At 38.1% G+C, this 24548-nt stretch overlaps 1 protein-coding gene across 2 annotated transcripts in view; it reads left to right on the top strand.

Moving 5' to 3' along the window:
* LOC107326205 (kelch domain-containing protein 3-like) overlaps positions 1 to 24548 on the top strand; it is a 72353-nt gene that overhangs the window by 31643 nt on the left and 16162 nt on the right. For both annotated transcript variants that reach the window (XM_025168554.2, XM_088130425.1), the window contains 5 exons: positions 5210 to 5310; positions 7414 to 7499; positions 10724 to 10805; positions 12029 to 12114; positions 13413 to 13497. In XM_025168554.2, coding sequence (XP_025024322.1) covers positions 5210 to 5310; positions 7414 to 7499; positions 10724 to 10805; positions 12029 to 12114; positions 13413 to 13497 — 440 coding nt within the window. The remainder of the gene's footprint in view (positions 1 to 5209; positions 5311 to 7413; positions 7500 to 10723; positions 10806 to 12028; positions 12115 to 13412; positions 13498 to 24548) is intronic.

The raw sequence follows: 24548 nt of genomic DNA, 5'->3' as shown, positions 1-24548 counted from the left end.
TTTTTTCATCCTCAAAGAAAGTGGAAGCACAAGCTCAGACAAGTAAAGGAGACTTTTAGCAGGGCAACAAGTGCAGGATATGCCATCCCTGTAGGCACTAGAAAGGTGAGAATGGGCATTTGGTCAACACCCTCTATGCATGTTGCTTGGTAAACAAATGTTTTAAAATAATGCATCAGGAATCCATTAATCCCCACCAGAATGCATTTCATTAATCCTTTTTGATGGTCATGGCATGAAGCTGACAAGATACTTCTTGTTATGTCTGACATTTCTCTTAGCTGAACCAAATGCAATTTCACTTAAATTTAGGGCTACAAATACAGATATGACCCATGCTAGATTTCAATGTAATGAAAGTGCTCAACCGCTCCATAAATCTGGAGCAAGATTGGAGCCACAATCCCTTGCAATTACAAAATTAGAGTATCAACACCCGAAAGGAAACGTGGGCCGTATGAATCATTCTAGCATTGATATGTTTGTTACTGGAATGCTTCACAGCAGAAATCTTTGGGCTATGTTTATAAATTGCAGTTAAGTAGTTTGGAATGAAATTTTGCACTGGCATAAGTATGCATACAAAATCATTATTATGCCTTGCATTTGCCAAGATTGATATTGAACTTTTTAGGACTATAAACTAGTGTAATAAACATAGCAAGTTTTAAGAACTGACAAATGTAGTTCTCTGAGTTTTTTTTTTTAAGCTGTATATTTGAATATATTACAAGGAAGAGAATCATTTGATCATTTAAAAATTACTTGCATCCTAATGTGTCTTCCATTCATGCAAAATATCCCACTCAGTTCTATGCTATTTCAGAAAGATCTCCAGATTTCCAAAAAAGGAGCTTTTGGAGTGCGGGGGATCATGTTGAAGAAGAAGAATATACTAAATAATCCTGTTTTCCTCATTTGTGTTATGATCCAAGCCACTATCATTCATCCTTTAATCCCCATCCATTTTATTAAAACAATAAAGGAACTAGTAAATATGTATTTTGTTACTATTTAAAAAGACAAACAGTAACACTTAAAATAAAATTTCTGCAAAAATAAACTTCCACAGGAAAATCCTATCTGTGGCAATGGAACCATGAAATGTAGATGCTACCAGAGCCTCAAGCGGTTGTTTAACTGGTGAATCTATATAATGAGTTTCCTGCATTTAATATAGTTAGATAATATAATGCCATATAATCAGTTGTTTCATTTGTTCTTTACAGCACTCTCGAGGGATGGGGACTCAGGTAGCTAGATGTAGCCTTCTTGTAGATGATAGTTTTAGAGTCAGGCTGAAAAATCATCCCAAATGTTTTTTTACTATTCATATTCATATAGCATGATGAAAAATGATTTTTTAAATTGTTTCAAAGGTGGAGTATAGTGTTCTTGCACAGATAAAGTGTAAGACGTGTGTGTGTGAATATCCTGTTCTTCATCATTCACTCATATTTCTAGTAGCCTGCCACTCCCCTGGCATCCCACTCTCCAATTAAACCCCATGGGAAAACTTTACAAGAGGGCTCCTTCCCCTGGACTTCTCAGTAGCTGTGCTACTGTCACTGCTAAAGGGAAGATCTGCTACTGAGAACTTTCTAGAGAATTTATTTTAGATATCAGTCACCCAGTTTCCCTGCTACAAATTTGGTGGAGAATTTTGAGAGAACCTCTGTGCTCACTTCTAGTTAATTCTCACCAAGCAGAATTAGTGGAATTGGAAGAGCAATTAAACATTTGGAAGGGTAATTGATAGGCTGAGAGTAAGAGAGGCCAAGAATGAAATAAGAGAGGCCATGCACAGCTCATGGCATGCATGTACTGAATCTCAGTTGGGAGATGGGGACATGGGACCAGCAGAAGTTTTGGGAGGAATGGTCTTAACATATATTTTGAAGAAGAGGCAATTAAGGAATCTGGGATATGATGGCTTCTAGTGCTCTGGGCTCAATAACTTTTCCAGGTAGCCTAGGAGATATTTGATACTGTTGTTGTACATTTAAAAATGCCAAGAGTTAATTCAAAGGTTTTTTTGCCACAAAGAGCCAAAGCCAATAATGCATGCAGAAGAAAGAGTTCTTGACTCCTATGGAGCTGTTGCCAGAGTAGAAGTGAGTTTTTCTAGCTACTTTTTTGTAAAAATTAGACTTCCCATTGCTGAATAGGTGTCATGTTAGAGCAACATCTGTGGCCAAGGGATTCAACTATAAATCCATAAATGCTTGGTTTAAATCTTGACTTTAGTCTGGATTCATTACGTGGCTTTCTCAGCCTCAGTCTTTCCATGTGTAATCTTGGGTTATAACATTATTCATTTGTATGATTGTGGTTAAGTGCACATCCAAATAATCTGAATGCTTAAGTACACTAGATAAATTGTATTAAGAATTCTTATTTCTTATAGATGTAGCTGAGTAATGAGTTTCCATTTCTGGAGAATCTTTTCTTAGTGAAAGCCTATCAACAAATACTGAACCTTTTCAGATTCTATAGTTCAGTCTTCTCCAATTCAGTGTCTCACAGTTATGAACTATACTCTCCAGCCAGTATCTTCATTTCCCATTCCAGTTGGGGATGATTAGTGTTACAGTCTAACATATTTGAACTGTAACACCAGATTGGGAAGGAATGTTCTACTCTATCCATATGCTTGGAGTGTTTTGATCCATTCTGCCAAATATTCTTCCTTTCAGCCCATTTCTTCAGAGTAGGATAATCAATGGGGAAGTGAAACAAATTGACTCATTTGCTCAAAGTTCAGATAACTCAACACTTCACAACCCAAGAAAACTTGTGAAAATCCTAACAATACAAGTGGCAATTTTGCAGTCATGCAATCCTAAGCATGAAGGTTTTACGTAATGACTAAGTCTCTGAATAATACAATAAATTTACAAGTTTTTAAATATGCCTATTTTGGAAAAGAGGAAATTAGAAGAAAATATAAAAATAATAATTGTGCACATACAATTCCAAATAAAATCATTTAAGTTGATCTGATTTAGCAATCATTTCATTTTTCCTTGAGCAGGCTTGGTTTTCCAAGCATTATGCAGGAAACAGATCATACAAGGAAGACATATTTGGCTTCTTAATTAGACATCGTTAGGATGGCTGAGACTAAAAGCAGAGTTACATATTTATGGAAATTTGAGTTCAGGGAAAACCAGTTTCTAAGAAGAGCATATCATGTTTTGCTCATTCATGTGATTACCTCCTATTTTGCATCTGAATCCACCTTTTTAATAAATTTATATTAAACAAGTCAATTAGTTCCAGCTAAAAATTAACATAAATATGATCTTAGCACATGAAAATATTCATTAGAAAAGAAAAAGGTTGATTTGATCCATTCAGCCTTCTCAGCCTGGAGACAATTTGTTAGGGAGCCAGAAGAACATCAGAATGTAAGAATGTTTTGTTAAGGGGAAGGATCATTACAAGGAAACTTTATGAGAATGTTTTGCTCCAGCAATGTATGGGTAGTAGGATCATGGATACAAAGGCAGTGAACACACAAGTGAGGTAAAGCCTAAAAGGAAGTACTGAACAAATCAAAGCAAAAGAATAACTTTAACTGCAAAATATGATATTGACAGGAAATATCTCCAGGGAAGGCAACCAAACAAGAAATGGTAACATCTGATAGGGAAAGTAAATACAGAATAGAAGATTATGTTCCTTCTGCTGTTGGGAACCCCATTCTTGTCAGAGATAACAAACATTCCCCAGCATGGTCATCTGCGGGCTCCTGCTACTTCCATCAAAATGAAAACTTGTCCTGCAAGTTGTACCCCATCTGGACATGTGTGCAATCTCACCATGCACTGGAAAAGGACAGGGCTCGCATTGTGATGGCATGAGGTTGTAGCTCTCAAGATAGCATGGAATATACATCCCCTCAAAAGTCATCTCAGTGTAACAGCCCTACAATGATTTGCTTCTGATTCTTCTGCCATGGTAGATATTAAATCAAGTCTTGGAAAAAGTTCATCTTTCATATCTCTCTGCTATCATTATTAGAAATAGTATGCTTGTCCACATGTTATAGAGTAGGTGTAGCTATCAAGCTGTTTCACTCTGCTGTAACATATTTGTATAAAATAAAATTTTAAAAAATCTTCGAAAAATTTGTTCAATAGAATATTCTTCATTGTACTCTTCTCCCCTAGAGGTGGAGGAAGAGGACATTTTGATTCTGATTTTGGGGACATCATTTCCAGAGGCTTTATATTGTTTCTTGTAAAATGTTCTTCCATTTTTGTCCAGTGTGAGACTTCTTAATACATATAGTCATCTGATTTAGTCAGAGGTTGCTTCAAAGACATTTACCTCCTGGTTTTTCCTGCCATCCATGTTTCAAACTCTCTGATGCAGGAAAAGACTGCAAAACTGACCAATGTATAGAAGAAGCTCACATGGGGCACAAAATATCCAACAGCAGAGAGTGATTTCATTTAGGATATTCCCCTAAATGACAGTCTGGGGCAGATTTGGTAAATGGAATAAGTCCTGCCATTCCTGCCCAGAATAATGGAAAACAAAACTTTTTAGGTGTCCTGCTCTTCTGAAGAAAATATTAGCAAGTGGCCTTTTTTCAACCAGTATTATTAGCAATATTGAAGTTAATTTCATTTGCTTCATGTAGTTCTAGATTTCCAGAAGTACAAGTTGGCTTCTAGCACACTTCTTCAGTGTGGTCCCATTCCAGATATGTGGACTTCTACTCCCAACATTCACAGCAGCCTGACCACTCTGAGAATTTGGGGGGTTAAAGCCACACATCTGAGGAGTCTCCAGATCAGGGTAGGCTGGTGTATAGATTCAACATGTCTCCCACAGTTGCCCACAAGGATAAGAATCCACCAAGAAAGACTGGGAGGTTGAAAAAAACATCCCAGAAGAAGGCAAGAAATCTATGTGAGTTTATCTGTGAAGTGATCAAGAACTGAACTTGATCTGAGGAAAACATTATCTTTTATCTCCAACAAGAACAGTTTCAGGAGATAAAAGTTTCCCTTTTTAAAACCAGATGGTAGGAATTATCTGACTTTTTCAAGAAGAAGGAATCTTCAATTGATGAGTGAGCCCAATCATTATTTTCCAATATTTAGCACATTCCTACTGACATTCTTTTACTTTGAGAAACATTTCTTTCTGAATTGGGAGATACAGCCTTCAATTCACATGGCATTGCACTTTTCAGGTCAGGCCATACTTTTGCAGCCATTGGAGAAATCATCTATATGTTTGGCGGTCGTTCCAATGAAGATGAATACTATACTGATGTGTTTGCACTGGACACAGGTGTCTTTCATTATATACAATCATTTTGTCTGACTTATGAAATGCTATTGTAAATTAGCAAAGTAATGATTCAATGGAGAGATTAAAATAAAAATCCCAGACTATTTATGGATATCTTTCAAGCAGTTTCAGGATCCAAAGAATTCTACTACAAAAGAGTTCAGATGGTTACCTACTGTATTTGACAAAAAGGAAGATGAGAGTTTCCCACTCCAAATAATTACCTGTAATTGGGGGCAGAGCCCTCTTTCATTTGCTAAGAATATGGTAGTATTAAAGGACACATGCATTTCCTTCTAGGAAGAAAGGCCTCTTCCTTGGTTGTAAAAGGAAGAGAAAAACAGTTCAGTGTCCAGTGATCTATTCTCCTGTTTCTACAAAACTCACATGGAATAAATTGAGCTAAATAGATCCATCCCCAGCACAGCATTAGTCTACACATATTAATGTGGGAGAGAAAGGCATTGAAATCGTTGGGATTTACTACAGATAGGATGCCGTTTACGCTAATTTCAATGTGGGATGCCTTATAAATAAATAATTTGGCAACCAGACAATTAATTTAGCTGACAGGGTCCTGATGTCCTAGCAACCAATCTGCCTTAGGGAGTGAGGCTGGGTCATCCCTTTTTTCAGATAAATATGGTACTCATGAAAATACAACATTATTCTGAATTCTCTGTAATCTGGCAAATAAAATACAGTGATATAAAAGGAGGAAATCCAAGATAGTGTAAAAAGTTAATAGTGTAACGTAAGTTCCACCAATTTCAGTGGAATTTAAATTCATCTAACTCTGCAACCATGGCATTGTGCAGAGTAGGTGATTTTGGGTGGCTGGAACATATCTAGAATTTTGAGAACATGTGTTAAGTGCATTTACAAATGACCATCAGGGTAGGCATGGTCAGTCACGAGATAGAAATGATGCTCTCTACAGTTTGATAAGGCCTTTGTGGGATCCAAAGGTATTCCTGCAGTCAGCATAATGCTAGAAGCTGATGATTTCCTTTACAGAATTCCAGCTTCCAATTTAATGTTGTCATTAAAGGAATATTTTCTTAAAGTCACATGGGTTAGGAGTCAGTAGGAAGCTGTCCAAAGTTGGATTGTTCCCTGTTTGTTTTCTACTCCATGTGGATGCTTTTTTAAAAACAAAGGGGGAAAACTCATGTCACACCTGGTTTCTTTGACCCCATTTGAACCACTGTTGTTTTTTTTAGTTTTTGTTTCACAAAATAAGACCCCTGTCTAACACAAAGCTTACTAGCTGCGGCGTCTGCAAGCGTGACAAAAAAGTGAAGATGGCAGACAAAGCCTTGCCCCTTATTATGTCTGTACAACGTTGACACATCAACAAAAAGAATGTAGCTTCAATTGTGCTGACACAACTGCCATCTTGACTGTTTTGTTTTTTTTTACTCACCTCACCACCCTCCACAAATGCCAATGGTTGCTGAGATTCTGACAAAGAGAGGAACTGGCAAACTGAGGCTGACTAGTGTAGCCGTGATGTTTAGGGTATATTCTCTGGTTAAAGGCCTTAATGCTAAAGCCTACTTGCCATACCATGTGAACATAGCTACTGCTTTGCTGGCCATATTCAGGGATTTAGGAACGTGCTTTCATTGAGCTTAACTCTAGGAGGGATATGAAACCTTCACCAGCATATTAAAACTCTGGCTTTGGCGATGCTTCAGTTTTTAAAAATTGCACTGCATGTATGAGAGATATTATGACTCCTGTCTAAATTTGTCTAAATATGGCTATGCAAATGGGCTCCCTTAATAATGTCTGTACTGACGGGGCTGTTGGTTGCTTCTCTTGCAATTTTTCACAAATCCTCACCCATCCTCTAATACTGCCGAGGCTGTAGGTGTGAAGTTAAAGATAGTGCAGCATAAGTACTGTGAGGAAAAACCTGGAATCACATCAAAGAATCCAGTCTTTGGGCAGCCTAGTGAATTAATGTGCTTTTATAAGAAAAAATGGATGTAAATGTCAAAGGCTTGGCATAGTGCTATTTTCAGATACTACAGAACAAAAGCAACAAATGAAAGATGTTTGTGTGTCATTTTCTACCCTCCCATTCCTCTCCCCAAGTATCTTTAATGTGGCAAAAGTGTGAAGTCAAGGGAGAAAAGCCTATTGGAAGATCACATCATACATTTACAGCACACAGTGATAAGGTAAACAACTGAACATTTTGCTCTCCTGTTACAAATTTAGGTGCTTTCAGTTCCATTGTATTTTGAGAATGGAAAATCGTGATTGCAAAGACTTAGGGCAGATCCACACTTTCTGCTTGGCCCATTGCCAGTATAGCCCACTCACCACCTCCTGAGTGCAGGAAAGGATGACCTCCTCCTCCTCTCACTCCCAGTCAGTGCAGATGCACCCCACACCCATGTTTTCCAGCTTTGATTCAGAACTGCTGTTTTCTAACCTGAGCCATCTTAAACACTTCAGAATGGATGGCCTCCAGGGTTTTGTTCCATTCTAATAGTATCCCCAGCTCTGATTGGCTGTAGTTCCTGGCCTGCCTGCCCCCCCCCCCCACCCCCACAGCAGCTGGTCACTACCATGGGCAAACCTTTTGCCCTGGGCTAGTGAAACATGTTCCCCTTGTTTTCCTACCCCTTGCCCACGGACCTGCAAAGGCCTGCCTGCCTGCCTGCCTGCCTGCCTGCCTGCCTGCCTGCCTGCCTGCCTGCCTGCCTTCCTTCCTTCCTTCCTTCCTTCCTTCCTTCCTTCCTTCCTTCCTTCCTTCCTTCCTTCCTTCCTTCCTCATCTTTAGGTTGAAAGAAAAGAACACTGTTACTTGTTTCTGTTAATCTCAATTATTAGATCTTCCTTGTAGATGCTACAAAATTTCCATAGACCTACAGAGGAACATAGGAGCAAAAGAATAGCCTATTTCCTATTGCTCTGATTATTGTAGCATAAGAGCCAGGATGCAATCATAAGGGGAAAAATGGGTCTGAGTTAGAATCAAAGGAAGTAATGTGGAAAGGAAAGGTGAAGGCATCCATGTGTGCAAATATCTGGGAAAGCAGAGGAAAGTCACATGGACTAGTGAGGAGGGAGCAATTCTGAAAAGGAAAAGGCAGTACGTGGTAGACCGTCCCCACAGGAGACATCCAGTGAAACTTGCCTTCTCTGCACAGATAGGAAAGGCAAGCATCTGGGGAACAACCAGTCATGTTTTGTGGTGGCCATGGTCCAAACCCAGCCCAACTGCCAACTCATTGCAACACAAAGTGTAATTTCTGACGCTGGCTTAAGAAACAGCCAAGAACTGCATGGACGAGAAGCAACTTAAGTGCAGTGCAGAATTGCCCTTAATAGGACTCATAGCAAAGATCAAAACCTTCAAACTTGCTGAACCTGCCTTTACTTCTATGAGATCCAGAGCTCCACCTACCAAAATCTTGACACCAATTGTGGGCCTTGAATTTGTTTTGAATACTAGAACTCAATGGAGTGCACACCTTTTCTACAGAAAAAACATGTTCATACGTAACACAAGGCGAGACTATTTAAAACCATACTTGAACAAACCATAGAGAAGTGAGATTGTATCAAATGCTAAGTTTTATTTAGGCTTAACCCCAAAACAGAAAAACCACATTACAGCTTAATTTATGTGTGAATTGAGCCATCTGATGTTGCTATTGCTAAATAATTGGGAGTCAGAAGTTGTTGCTAATCTATTGTAAACCATTCATGGGAGGGGGACATGTGAACAGGGACAGCAAGCAAAAAAGAAAAAATCTGCAGGGTTGTTATAGGTTAGGAAGAAGTTACTAGAAATTATGCTAGAGAGCAAGGAGGTTTAGCTGTCACAGTTCCCTTTATGGCTTTTCAAAGCAGAGATATCTGTTTTGCCTTTGCAGTTATATTTATTTTTATTTATTTATTCAATTTTTATATAAAATGCTGTGTACATCTGTTGCTGAAGAACTTAATCTCTTTCTTATATTTTCCAATGCTTCCTCTATCAAGAGAATCTTTAGGAAAATTGTGATGGAATGTCTATCAAACCCTGAGAACATGTAGGAGGGGAAAAGATTGTTGCAGGAGGATACAGAAAAGATCCCTGTGTCTAAAGGAAGGGAAAAGCATGAGAAAGAAAATTAGAGTAACTTCACCTTAATTCCACTACAGTAGTTATAATTTAAGCTGGATAATTGCTTTGATAAACTTTACAGATTCTATTACAATACTCTACTAGCAACAAAGGTTTTTCCAGAATCCAAGTGGTTCTTGTTTGCCAAATCTTCCTGCCTTGAAGGGGTTGATAGAAATACCAGGAGAGAAGGACAAAACCTATGCACTTTTTTTTTTTTACCACCCGTCACTGACATCCACTGCATCAGTAATGTTTTCCACCAAAACATCACTGACAGATCCATTTCAGAAATTGTCCGCTGAACACAGAAAATGAGAGAATATCAAGAGAAACACTGCAAGATCTTGCTTGCTCCACAAGGTGGGGAACCCTGCAGAGCTTCTATCTGACAGGCAGAAGTGGAAAGAATATAATCACCTGGTATTCAGCTGAATATTCCCTTCTGAGTATTAGGCTCAAGGAGCTGACAGGGATCCAGGTTCTGCCCTCATGGCTTGGTCCAGGGATCATTCTCCTAGGAAGTCCCTTGGCTTGAAATGACACTTAAGGAACAATGGGAAGACTGCAGTAGCAGAATGCAGTTGTTTCCTGTCCATTCTTTTCTTAACCTCTTCCACCTCCCATTCCATCTTGATGTGCTTAGAATTTCACAATGTGTTATTCAACCATGTTATTGAGACTTAAATGAAGCCTCTGTGGTTTAGCAGACCACACCTATCATTTGGAGTCCTTTGAAATGTGAGGTGGAGAGGTAGGCAGGGGAGTTGGCTGCTTTCCAGTCCAGCTTGTTTTAAACAGATTGCTAATTAGCAGACATTGGCCATTTCCAAGGCAACTAGCAATAATAGTCCACATGTATCCCCAGAGGTTCAGTGAGGTGTGCAGGGCAAGACAAAGGCTCACAGCAAACTTCCAGACATCAACAATTGGAAGCAATCTTAGTATCCCTTGAGCAATGTGTTTGTAGTTTAGGACTCTTTTATATTAGCATAGGAACCCAGAATAGGTGATAAGTCCTTTGTGAAGCAAAATGGAGAAATAATGTCCCCATAACGCTAAGATATTTCTTCTGAATAATTTCAAGGTTGAAAAGAAAGAGTTTTATGTTACAGATGTTTGGCATATTACAAAATGCCCATTAATGAAGGGATCAGTTAATGGAGATATCTTTTTAAAAATCGTTATTGTGATGGCCTGCTAAAGAAGAATAACTATGAAGAACAAAATGTTAAGTGCTAAATAAATTAGCATGGTCATATCTGCCTTTGTTCTTCCTTTCAGGACATTTATCTGTTTGGAGGAACTTCTGAGTTCAAAGTTGGTAAAACCATTCCAAAGAATGATACTATGAAATTAAGTTTAGGTGAGTAAGGGAGAGGAATGAATGGGAAAGAATGAATATTTTATTTGAAATTTGTTTTGGGAAGCTGATATTTGGAAATATATTTTTGAACAAAAAATCTTCTAACTTTTAAGGTCGTATCAAATATTATTTAATTTCTGCTCATTAATTCTGAATGGTTATCCTTTATGCTGAAGTTTTCCCTTTGAATGTTCCATATTTTGTTCATACTTTTTAAATGTGGCAAATACAAGTCAAAACTGCCCCACTCCCATCCCCAAAAATGTCTGCAAAAAAAGTTTGATATTGTCCCCCAGAAGTTTTTAAACAGGTAATAAACTTTTATGAGTTACAGAAGTGGGGGGAGGAAGCATTTTCACCAAGCTGTTCAACTAATTCATGAGAAAACAATGAAAGCACCACAATAAGGACTTAAAATGAAAGCAAGATGCTAGTGGAGAAGGTCTGGCTCCAATTTAGTCTGAATCTTGTGCATTCTTCATATAGAGGATGTTTGCAAAATAAAGGGAAAAATTCCATGTATAGGCATGAATGGGAAGCATGAATCCATGGAATAAACCCTACAATGTGATATCTACAGACCTGGCAACCTATCTCCAGGATCAATCAGGTTTAGATTAAATACATCAGTTTTAGTAAGCCGCACGGTCAAAATTAGATGCCATTTAGTGATTCCTGTTCATAAGCTTAGATACAGCATTTTGAAAGAAATGACAACTGAAAGGTAACTTGTATCGGTTTCAGATTTATTGTACTGATCTTCTTTGAGAGAATCAAAGTCATTTCCTTGCATTATCTGTTGCTGACCATTTTTCTTTTCCTCCTTGTTTCACATTAATCTATTTGACTCCAATATTGTTGCAGTATATCTTTGATTTGAGATAGTGGATTGGTTTCAGTAATCTTGAATTAATTAACAAGCCTCTATAAAAAATGGAGAACAATCTCTTTAAAAGAATGTATTTTTATTTGCCTTTGTTCTTCTAGTCAGTGGAATGATTAGCTTAGTATTTTTTATATAGTTCCTTTCAAAGCTTTTTCAGTTAGAGCTCTTTCTGTGATATATCTTGCTATTATATAAAAGCCTTAAATATTCAGTCGTTTTACACGTTTAGAATATTGACTATACATATGTAATCTGCTGCAAAAGCTTTTTTTCAGTATTACCAATGAATTTGCATTAATATTATTAGTATTTAAAATATTTATGATATGTTATATAGCTAAGATGAAATGGAAGAAGCCACTTTACATAGGGATCCCCCCAACTTGCAGAGGGAATCATGTTGCATTTATTCTCCATAATCAAGTAAGTGAAAATAATTTTAAAGTGAGAACAGGCCATCTTTGGTCTGTTTGAATTTGTCCCAGTCCAGTAACTCTCATAGCCTACTCTGGCCTGTGCTTCTCATACATGTTGAATTTAAATTCCTAGCATTATTAAACAATATGGCTTTTAGAAGAAACCTGGTTGGGGAAGCTGTTGTATCTCCTTATTTTAAAAGAGCAGTAAGCATAAGCCAATAGATCACAATGAATATACTATGCTTGTAAAGGAGGTAGGGGTGACTAGGTCATTTTCAAGATGAACCCAAAGATGATCTCCCATGTCCTTCCATGATTGCCCAGGAGTGAGCTTTCTCTGCTCCAGAATGTCCTCCCCCAGTGGGATCCCCCAGCAAAGATTTATTCTCCTACAACTTTAAACATCTTAATAGTTAGCAATTTCCATCTGTGTAATGAACCCTTTTAACTGATTTTATTCCTGCTGTTGTTTAATGTTTACTGGTTAGAAATCATGATTGTTTGTACAACTGTATTTTTAGATTATGAGGTTGGATTTGGAATTTTTGTAAGCCAAACTAAAGGGCAGCCTGGACAATTTTAAATTATATAAACCAGTATTTATTTATTTATTTATTTATTTATTTGTTTGTTTTTTGTTTGTTTGTTTGTTTGTTTGTTTATTTTAAGATGGAAGAGACCTGTTCTATTCAGATTTCCTGGCATGGAGACAATTTACCAATTAAAATATAAAGACTTTTCACAGAGGCTCCCAGCATGATCTTCTGAGTTTCTTTGTATTTTAGCTTCAAAAGGGAAGCCTTAAATAAAAGCACATCATGTTCACTGAAATTTGTGAAAAGTGAAAATATATAGGTCAAAATTTGCTCTGGAGCCAAAAAATGGAAAATTATCTGCTGTCAGAATTCTCCAGAGTGAGTTTGTGATCTCCACCAATATTTAGCAGGAATCTGCTGAATGTCTGTTAGGTAGCCATCTTGAAAGGAACACCTAATAAAAATATCTGAACAATGACTGCAAAATTGGCCTGCCCAATTTCATTTCAGACCATGGATTTTTTCTTCCTTTCTCTGTTTCTGATTTGAGAAGAGTAGAAACTGCACAATTTGTCCTGTAGATATATAATCTCTCTAAGAAATATACATTAGGAAAGGAGTATCCAAAATCTTTAAAAAAAAAAAAAAGGAAAAGAATGGAAATTCTATGACATAAATATTTCCCTAAATGTGATTTGTGTTCATTGCTTTTTAATGCACTTTAAGTGAACTATTTTTTAGGATTCTTACATGTTTGCATTCGTAGCTCTATATTTTCGGTGGAATTAATGGAAAAGAATTCAATGACCTTATGGGAATGAAACTGATAAATCCTTCAGACAGACAACCTTGTAAGTTTATTTAAAAGATATTAATTGTATTTATTATTATTTAGAGCTCAAATTCTTTATTCCAGATTTCTATGAATTATTTGTATTTATCTTTGTATTTTACTTCAATTATTATTAAAAGTGAATTGCTGGGTTAGCCTCTAAAAATACTTCATCTAATACCCTCAAAACAATAGGCATTTCCAAGGCTGCCATTGCATCTGAGCCAAACTGAGAACGTAATAAATGATTTAATTGAATAGATTGGCATTCAGCAGTTTTAAGCAGGTCACATTCTTTTTGAAATCTGTCAGATGTCTTAACTGTACAATTAGTTATAAGCTGATCTAAGACATTAACGCCATTTTAGTCTCTCTCTCTCTCTCTCTCTCTCTCTCTCTCTCTCTCTCTCTCTATATATATATATATATATATATATATATATATATATATATATAAAAAATATAAGAATTGTTCTAGAAATCAATTTTTCATGAGACAAGAATTAAATTTCAATTTATTTTTCAGTAGCATCCAAATATGTCTCACTGTCTTTAATGATGAAAATTCAACTATATTCCAAGATCTTTGCCAAGATCTCAAGGTTCTCATCATCATAACTTCTTCTTGAGGACCTTAGACTGAGAAATAACAATCAAGTCTGGATAGTAATCAGTCCTAGCCCAATGCTGTAAGCATTGTATCACATACCCCTATAACCTTGATTTTGCCACTTTGGCAATGCCTCCATATTCTACCATATCCAAGTGGGTAAAATACCAATAGGGCCCACCAGGTATTCTAGATTTCTAAACTCATAGAAGCACAATCCTATAGAATTCAGTATATTTCAGACTGGATCCTATAGAATTGTGTTTATATGAGTGTAGAAATCTAGAATTAAGTTTTATTTAATTAAATGGAACTTTAATTGTAGAAATCTAGAAATAAAGTGTAAAAATATAAAGTCTGATTTAATTAAATGGAATTTAATTCCAGTTTAACAGTCTTCCTTATTCTTCTCCATCCTTCAGATATGTTCAACTACAAACACCATTATCCCTAGTAGGACTGTGCCTGCTTTTAAGATGATTGGAAGGGGTGCTTCAGAATGTGCCAGAAGGCCAACGCAGCAGTTTTTGAAAGCTGCTGTACCATTTTTCAGGCTTGTGTGAAAACCCAAAATAGTTGTTGTTATTTATACTTATATAACATAGCGGGAAAATTACAGAGAATCCTCTCTTTTCTAGAATGACAGAAAGAATTGGCTTCTTCTTGGCTTCTGACCAAGGACACTGGAAATGGGAATGGGGGAAAGGATGGCTCTTTTCCAACTTTCCTGGACATATTTTCCAATAGACATAGCTGGGAAGGAAAAGTATGCATCCTCCAGACTCTTCTTCACTTTCCATACTCTTCTCACTTTCCACAGTTAATTTACTGGTCCAAACTGGTGTCAAGTGGTTGTGTAAGTGTGAGTTGCTGCTGCCAGTTAGAGGGTTAATGAGAATTGACTGGAGTCTGTACCAACAGCAAAAATACCAGCTAACAACAGCTACACAATTAACAACAGTTAAGGCTAGGCTGAAAATAGTTATAAATGATAAAGTAGAAGACCTTCCCTCTGAGTTTGAAGATCAGGCCCAGTTTGGATTGCAGACTGACTTTGATGCCAGAAGCCTGCCAGAGAGCTTGAGCAATTGGGGATAAGTCTGCATAGCCTGGAGAGACTGCAACAGGGTGTGGGTTGGAGGATGGAGGCAGCCATCATGTGCCAATGGCAGGGACAGTGGCAAAGCTGGGTGAGACTGGTCACATCCTGGAGAGGTCTCAGAAGCTAAAGAGGAGATGCTAAGAAACTGGAACTCTAAAGACAGAAGTCATAATGATGTGGGCCCCAGGCAAATTATAGTTTTTAGAGGGACGTGGGAATCATCAGCCAGAGTCTGACTTACTGATGTAGTAGAGGATTGTGGGACTAGACTGGAGTTATCACTCCTTTCCTAGATTGCTTCAGGTTCTAGACCAAAGGAGAGAAGGAAAATCAAGTGGAAGAAGAAGAGATTGATGAAAGAGCTGTTTCAAGGTGGAAAACTGAGGAAAAACACCCCTTCCCTGGAATGAAAAACAGAGAGGGCAGATTCTTGACCCCTACTAACCCACTGGGTGAATTCAGTATGTGGTCAGTGGTGTGGGTTGTTTGGGAAGATAAGATGGCCATTGTGTGGCTGGAATTGGGAAAAGAAGGGTTATTATTTTTTGAGTTGAGGGGTGTGACCGGAAGCTATCTGGGATAGTGGGGGGAGATTTGATTTGGAAGGGATAAAAATGGAGGGAAGAATAACAGTAATGATTGGCAAGGGAAAATATGTCAAGACTGGGGGGCGGGGAGGGGAACTGTTCCAGGAAAGAGGACTTAAGTCTCAACTTGGAAGCCAGGCAACCAGATTGCTGAGTGCTTTGGGCCCAGGGTGATGCTACTGAATGCCAGATGTCTATAATAAAACTAGCTCATCCATGATTTAATTGTAGGCAAAACGATAAATCTGGCATGTATCACTCAGATTGGCTCGCTAAAAGGGGTATGTTCCCCTTGCAGATATCTGTCCAGCCAGGTTTCATGCTTTAACTCATGTCTGACCCCAAGGCAGGGCAGGGCAGAGCAGACTCTGGGGCAACTGTTTATCAGAAGACCCTAGCTGTTGCTAAGAATGCTGTTCTGTAAGTGTCCAGATATGAGGACTTCTCCAAAGGTACAAGTCAAGAATGATGCTATTGTACTGTCCTCCCAGGCACTATGGCAGCATCCCTCACCCAGCTGTTTCATCTTATTGCAGGGATAGTTGTAGATTCACCCAATCTGCTAATACTAGGTGATTTCAAACCCCATCCTAGGGAATGACTTGAAGGTAGGAGGAAGAGCTGTTACCAAGGCAACAGTCAGATAAGTGGGACTTGAGCCCATTCCAAGAAACTTACTTGAGAAAACATCTCAGAGAGGCTCCTCCCTAGTTTACACAAAAATAAAGTGAGGAGGGGAGAAGCACATTCAGACTCGTAAGATTCTGTTACTATAGCTGTTACAATAAAAGTATCTTGACCTATATTTTTTCTTAGCTTGGTCTATCTTATAGGGCTGACACATCCCTGGGATCTGAGGTGGCTTGGGAATTCATGGCTGCCATGACAACCACGGGCTTGTCCCAGGTCATCACTGACGTGATGCACATGTTAGATTTGGCATTAACTTAGAGCAAACATGTCATGATATGGATCTGGATTATTTTTCTGTCAGTCCACAGTCAGGGACATATCACTTCCTTGTGATGATGGAATTAACTTGTGTTACCAACCTTTGCAGGGAGGAGGAGCCCATTAAGGACTCCAATGGATTCAGCAGGTTTCCTGATGGCACTTGGGGAGTTTCCCAGTGATATGGACAGCAATTCTGATGGGCACCTTGTTGACCTCTGGAATACAGAGGCAACCAGGGCACTCCACAGGATTGCCCCTAAGCAGCCTCTCCCCATCTGCTGATCCCACACAGCTCTTTGATTTACTGAGGAACTCTGAGAAATGAAGCAGTTGAAGAGACAACTAGAGTGACACTGACAAAAAAAAAAAGAAGTGAATGTGACGAGATGTAAGCCTCCTCTGTGAGAATAAAGGTGGTAAAACATCTCCACTCTTTTTGCATTTGCAGACTGTCAGAAAACTGCACTGTTCAAAGTGTCCTGGATCTTTAAGGGGAAAGATGGGCTGGAAGATCCAATCAGTATGAGTTGTTATCATCTGGTTAAACATTTCATAAAATTGCTCACATGCACTCTGAGTTGGAAGCCAAATGGACAGAATATATTCAGGTTACAGAAGTGGTATCTTGTGGTGTAATCTGGGAGGCTTTTGAGTTTGTGGATCGAAATGAAGTGGACAGAGTCCTCTGCAATCTTGGCTCCACCACTTGTGGACTGGACCCCTGCCCCATCTTGCAAATAAAAGTAGCAAGAAAGGGGACTGACAGCTGGATTCAAACTGTAAAAAATGACTCTTTGAGGGAAGTTAAGATGCCAGAGGCCCTTAAAAAGGCACTGGTTCACCCATTCCACAAAAGACCAGGTATAAATCCAACAAAACTACTGTCCTAGGTTATTGAGAAAATGGCAGAACTGCATTTTCAGAACACTCTAAAGGATATGGATAATCTGGTTCTTTGGCTGTCTAGATTCAGATCTGGGCATGTGATGGAAATCACATTGGTCACTGTCATGGATAACCTATGGTGAGCCTTGGATGGAAGTGGTTTGACTATCCTTGCCCTCTTAGATCTCTCAGTAGGTTACAGTACTATCAGCCACAGTACCCTTCTGGACCACCTGTAAAGGTTGGAAGCTGGGACATGGTAGTTGTGGAAGGATGTAATAGTATGTGGGAATGACCTTGGGAGAAAGGAAGAAGAGCCACAGCCAGGGGGACAGGCAGCTGTTCCCAGAGCCAGGGGAAAAGGCAGCTTAGCCCACAAAAGGAATGTGGGCATGGCAAATATCTCAGAAGGAACCCTTCCTAGTTTCTTGGGCTGTAAGGTGATGGGGGAGAAATGTACTTTCAGACTTGCCAGATTCTGTTAATGTAACCTTACAATAAAGTAGAATTAGCTCGTCTGGGCATGCTTCCTGTCTGGACCATCTTGCAAGGCTGACGGGGCAAGAGGTTGTACTCACAAGCATTTTGTTATGGAGTACCTAAAGGTTAGAGTTAGACCCAGTGTCTGGAGCTTGTCAGAATCTGGATAGGAAAAAATAGGTTTAGACTCAGCACAAACAAGATGGAATGGGTGCTGATTCAGAGGCTGTCTGATTTCAGGAATGCACCATCTTTGACTTTTGATGGAGTGGTGCTTCCCTAGAAAGACCAAGCTCTGTCTGGAGACCCTCCTGAACTCACAGCTCCTGCTTGAAGAGTAGGCAGAGACTACAGCCAGAATGGCTTTTTCACAGCTTTGGCTAGTGAGCCAGTTGTAGCCTTACTTGAAACAGGATGCACTGAGGATGGTCATGCATGCATGTCCTTGTCAACTCTAGATTAGATTACTGAAATTTGCTGTACATGGGGTTGCCCTTGAAGCCCACCCAGAACATTTAGGTGGTCCAGAACACAGTGGCACACATGCTGAATAACCAGCCACAATACTGCCACATTATATCTCTACTGCAGAAGCTGTGCTTGTTACCTATAAAGCCCTATATGACTCAGGGGGTGGACATTTTAGGGACCACCTCTCCTGCCCATCCTACATGAACAGCTAGGGAGTGCCTACTAAGTGCCTACTTACCAGGAAGTATAGAGGGAGAAGGCCTGGTGGCAGCCATCTATAACAACTCCCCTTCTTTGCAATAGCTTGCTTGCTGAGGCATGCATGGCACATGGCCTTCCAGAAGTAAGTGAAAACATGGCTCTTTTGAAAGGCCTTCAGGGATAAATTATAACAGCAGGCCCATGTTCAATATATTTTAGTTTATTACTTTTAGCATTAATTTAAATCAAGCCATAATTGGATTAGTATTTTAATTCATTAATGGTTGACTTGTTTAAGCATCTTGTGGAAACAGGGTTTCTGAAAAGCATTGAAATCTGACAATACAATATAAGCAGGATAGAAGATATTGATGCTTTAGAATTTTTTTTGTCGGAGAAGACTCCAGAAAATACCACAGATAGACAAGAAAAAAATCCAGAGTTCTCACTCAAGGCACAAATGAACAGATCAGATTATTGTATTTTGGACATATTGTGTGAAGACACAGCTCCCTTGAGAAGTCCATAATTCCAGGAAAGATGGAAGAAAAGAGAAGAAGATGATGACCACCAGCAAGGTGGATGGTCTCTGATCATAGCGAAGAATATACTGTTGGAAAACCTGAAGAGCCAGGTTGGGCAGAGATTATCCCAGAGAAGGTTTTCTGTGTGGTCATTAACAGCTGATCTTGACTTGATGGCCATTAATCAGTCATCATATAATAGTTCCTATTTCAAATAATAACTGACTCCAAATAACACTATCTGAAAGCTGTCAGAAAGAACCATTGGGAGCAATGTCTTCTATTCCCATAGTTCCCAGATAATTCAAAAGGATGCAATGAACAATGCTAGCAAAAAGTATTGTGAGATCATGAGCCAACTGAGTCATACTCCCTCTGCTGGCATCTAAGATCAGACCAACCAAAACAGTAACCCTGAAGCCAGTCTGAAATGAATCAAGACAATCTACTTTCTCCAGGACTGCAGGAAGCTGGAGGGTGGTAGTTTCTTAGTCACTTTGCTCAGTCATGACAAGTTGCCACAAGCTTCTTTTTAAAAGAAGGCATCAGTTGCCTCTTTTGAAAAGGAAGGCATCATGCCCTCCCTCAGAGAGGTATTTATGTTGTTAACTAAGTCATATTAAATAAATCCTTAGCTAGAATTTGGCTACTGAACAAGGGTCAAGAAGACAAGTAATGCCTAATAGCCTCTCCACATCCAGAAGAAATTACCAGGTAGCCCCTTAACTGATGCTGCATTAATGAGCCACTAAAGATCTATGTTCAGGCTCAGAGAAAACAATAATCAAATGCAAGTCAGCCCTCTTACAATCCAAAACAACTCTGCAAGCCATGAGCTGTCAGATGCAGTATGTACAGGACAAGACTATTTCTTTGCTGCATACATATTGTCATTCATTCATTGCCATTCATTCTTCACTCTTCTAAAGAGCTTTCTGCTATGCCTTATCATATTTCAGTCAGGTCTTACCCCACCTGTATCCCATACCTAAGGGAACTAATCTCTTGCTTTTAAAGATACCCCCAGGCACCCCTTTGGCATACTAAGCTACTTCCTCTGGTAAATCATTACTGAGCACGTGTTGAGCTTCACAAAGCTAATTTCATCTATCTTCAAATTCTACACTTGTGGAAAAATAACATTAACAGCAGTAGGCTAGCTAAATAAGCATTAATAATTGAGATTACCTTATCATGGTGATGGTTAGTATGGGATCATCCTTCCTATAAACTTGTACCCTATTGAATGAAGGTTGAAAACATTGCATTGTGGCAATAAGAAGGCACATGCTTCAAAACTAGTTAGTATTCTAGACAGAAAAGTCCTCAAAGGAAGAAGACCTTGTTTTTTCTAGAACTGTATAACCTTCTCTAATGTGTTAATCTCCCAATGTGTTGGAGAATAACTCTCCAGATATGCCAATGGAGAAGACTGTTCTAAAACAACATTGTTGCACTCAGGTCTAATATGTATGTTGCTTTCAAGAAAAAGGCTGGTGAAGAAGGATAGTCAGAATGAGGATCACATGGACAGAAAAAATGGAAATTAACCTTTTTTCTCTGTATCAGGCTCTATTGTCATCTGCAGGGGAGAAAAAAGATTTGCAAAGATATTTTGAAAGTGTAGTTCCACTCCCCACATCTGACATGATTTGAATATTATGACTTGAATTTATATTTTACACATATGGTAAAAAGATAGGATTAATTTGAATATATCACTATTATGTGGCATAAGCATATTTTACTCCCTTTCTTACACGAACAATCTTACAAATTCCATCTTTGAGTAATGGTATAGTGGCAAATAACAGCAGCCAAATCTCTTCTTAAGATCCCAAATTCAAAAATTCTATAGCCTGAGCCTTGACCTCCATCTATCTTGAATCTGCACAGTATATTTTATTATCCAGCTATGTTACGTTCTGGGACCAATTTAGGTATGGGACCAATTTAGTTCTCCCATAGCAATTTGTTCACGTACTGAAAGCATTGTCAGATCATTTCTAGTATCTTTAGTATTTGAGTGATGGAGGGACAGAAATTACTATTTATTGGGCAACTCTCTACTTCTCTATAAATGAAGAATAATAAAGAAATTATCACCGAAAAGAGTCCTAAAAGATTTTTGCTAAAGTGTGATGAATACAGTAATTTTAGAAAAGCACTTTGACTAGGAAAAGTGCTATAGAAATGATTAATAATAAATGGAGATGAGTTTTAAAGTCTATTAGAGGGTCTTTGATCATTTTAGTCAGTGGGATTTTATACAACAGAAGCTCAAAAAGTTACCCATTTTATTGTACTAAGAATATTGGAAGATATTTCATACTAAATTAGGAAAAAATGTGCACTGTGATGTTATTATATATAAAATGCAATAATAATCTACACTCATCTGAGCTTTTCCTTGATGCACAAGTTTTAATTTACACAGTCCTGAAAGCTGTTAATACTACTCAAAATATACTTTCTTAAAGAAGACATTTCCTTCTTATACAGTAGTGAATAAATTAGTACATAGAGTACAGAATACTTTTAGCTCAACCTTTTTAAACTTAAAAAACTGTCTTGATTATAGACAGGTTGTTGAATGTTAAAATATGTGCTTTTTGCACATATTCAGAGGTTGCCCAATTAAGTTTTAGGAAGGAATTCTCACCATTCTCTATTATATGTGGTTTGTGAATCTTGTTTGTAAAATTGCCTTAAAGAATTTGCCCAATGAGCATCTCTCCCTAGCAGCGCCTGCTTGTGGTTTGTTATGTGTTACTATAATCTGCTTTAAAGGTTTAAAAAAGCTACTGCTCTCTAGCTATGTTACTTATCTGAACCTCCTTCTTTCTTTTAGGCAAAGCCCATGGCTTACCCTAAGAAAGGAAAGTGTTGTCAAATATTCTTAATTTTTATTTTTTAACGTCCCATGGTTGTAGTTCTGAAGTCAATCTATGAAACAATTTTTGCTGTATTATAACATCTGGATCACTTGTGTTCTATATGACACACTTACTAGCCTGCAGTCTTCCTATCACTTCTGCTTCAGTATTCCAGTATTTGGCATACTTAATTAATGATGGCATCTTTGTTTGCTTGTTTATTATGGCCAAAGTGGAAATAGTCTCACCCCATAGACCAGATTTCACAGCATACCTTTCTCTCCTTCACATTTCTCCTCCAAGTAGAGGGATCCTTCCCTTCAACAGAATATTTATCATATAAACCTTCATAATTGTGCTGTTAAGTACAATTGTTATAATGATTTGATGCAACAAGTGAAACAGAGAATTAAGTAACTATTTCTTCTTCCCAGTTCTTCCAGTCCTCTTTTGAAGAAAATAAAGTCTGGAATCTCTTTGTAAGCCTTCTTAATTACCTGCCCTCCTTCTTCCTCCTCACTTTCATTCATATCCACTCAAAAACAACTAGGAAACAGAGCTGGCAGCTGAAAACATGTCTACTGTCCCTAAGTCCCACTGTCTGCAAAGTTACTTCTAACCAGAGAGTAATAAAGAGGGAAGACACAAATCTGGAATATAGCAGCAAAATAATGTGTTTTTGTTCTTTCTTTCTGTTTATAAACCACCAAAATCACGTTACTTTACTTTAATAAAAAATATAAAAAATGGAAACAATTGCAAAGACAACCTTATCCAAAAGCAAGCATCAAAATTACATAAAATAAGTAATAACAACAGCAACACACATATGATGGCACCAACCGGCCATGGGGAGCTTCAACTTCCAAGGCCATGCAAAATTATTATTCTTGGTGTCTTTTGGAAAACAGCACCAACAACCTCCAGTTGGAGATTATTCCACAAAGAAAATTACTGCTCTTAGGCCTCTACTAATCTCATCTCATGTGGATCACACAACTTCAAAATTTCTAACCAGGAAAAATGAACTGGACAGGTTGGTTCAAATTGGAGGAGATGGTTTTATAAGTACCTAGAGGCCAGATCAACTCTTCTGTTGATTTGTAATACTGGGAAGAAGGAAACGTATGCTGGACTTTAAAAAAAAAAAAAGAGGAGAAAATATCTTATAAAAAGACAGAGATGAATAGCTTGTCTTATTCTCATGATTTAGAAAAGAACAAAATCTCTAATGTTTCTCAAATTCTTTATTACAGGTCAGTGGCCTAGACTAAAAAAAACTTACTAAATAAAACCTACAGAGTAGAGCTACAAAATAGAAGATATAAAATAAAATAAGGCATACAAGACAAAAAATATACAATCAAGCTTGCACTATTTTATTATCAGCAATATACGAGTTTTACAAGCTACGAAAACAAACTTTGCAATGGCATTAGTTACCTCGGGGTCCTTCTCTGCTAGTAAAAATTGCACATATAATTCTTCAGTCCATCCTGGAAGTGGAGTAAGAAGAGGCATTAAGATCATATGTCTTGACAGAAATTACAATATAACAGAATATGAGTTCACATTTCAGTGTTACCATCTTTACAAGGGCAGAGTTTTATGAAATTTTCCCTCCAGCTCTGCTGATGGTATAATATGGAACCATAATAATATAAATGCTCACCAACCTTTACTGTTTGTAAGTTGGTCTAGATACAATCCTGCATGGAAGTGTGCATTGCTATGGTCCAATTGTACCCTAGGTGAGGGTTTACTATATTCTGACTGTAATTCTATTCAAGGCTCTTTGCTTAAGTACCACCATTGCCTGGTCTTGTCTAATGTTTCTTTGCAACTCAGAGATTTAAAGAGAGAGAGAAAGGAGGAGGAAAAGAAGAAAGGGGTTAGCTTTATATTTAAAAAAAGATGGCTTAGGAAAAGTTTTCCTAAGATTGCTTAAGAGAGTGAGGTCTGCCCACATAACAATTCTGCAGAAAAGCATCCACACCAAGCTGAAATTTCAATCGTGATGACAAAAACCACATCACGATGTTACAACTCAAACTCTGCTTCTCTCCTAAACAAATGCACAGAAATTTCTGACTGCTTCCCATTTCTCTTATTTCTGCAGCACCATATGGAATGGAATTACTGCAAACATGAGATGCTGCAAAATATCAATGAATATTATTCTATTTCTTTAAAGATTTGTATGCCACCCTTCAAAAGCAGGTTTTCCCAAACAATCTCAATGAATTCACTCATTCATTACAGGGTTGCCCAAAGAAACATTTGAAACAAATGCCAACAGGGCAGTGCCTCTAGACAAACTCTTCCTCAAACAACAACACTGAGCACAGTGCAGAAACAGCCAACATTTTTTAATCTTTCC

The sequence above is a fragment of the Python bivittatus genome, unplaced genomic scaffold (genome assembly GCF_059951505.1).
Source record: "Python bivittatus isolate LINGU-HERP-01145 unplaced genomic scaffold, Pbiv_v1 ctg000850_np1212, whole genome shotgun sequence".
NCBI classification, from domain to species: Eukaryota; Metazoa; Chordata; class Lepidosauria; order Squamata; family Pythonidae; genus Python; species Python bivittatus.
The sequence above is the reverse complement of the archived record's forward strand: the minus strand, read 5'-3'. Positions and strand labels throughout refer to the sequence as shown.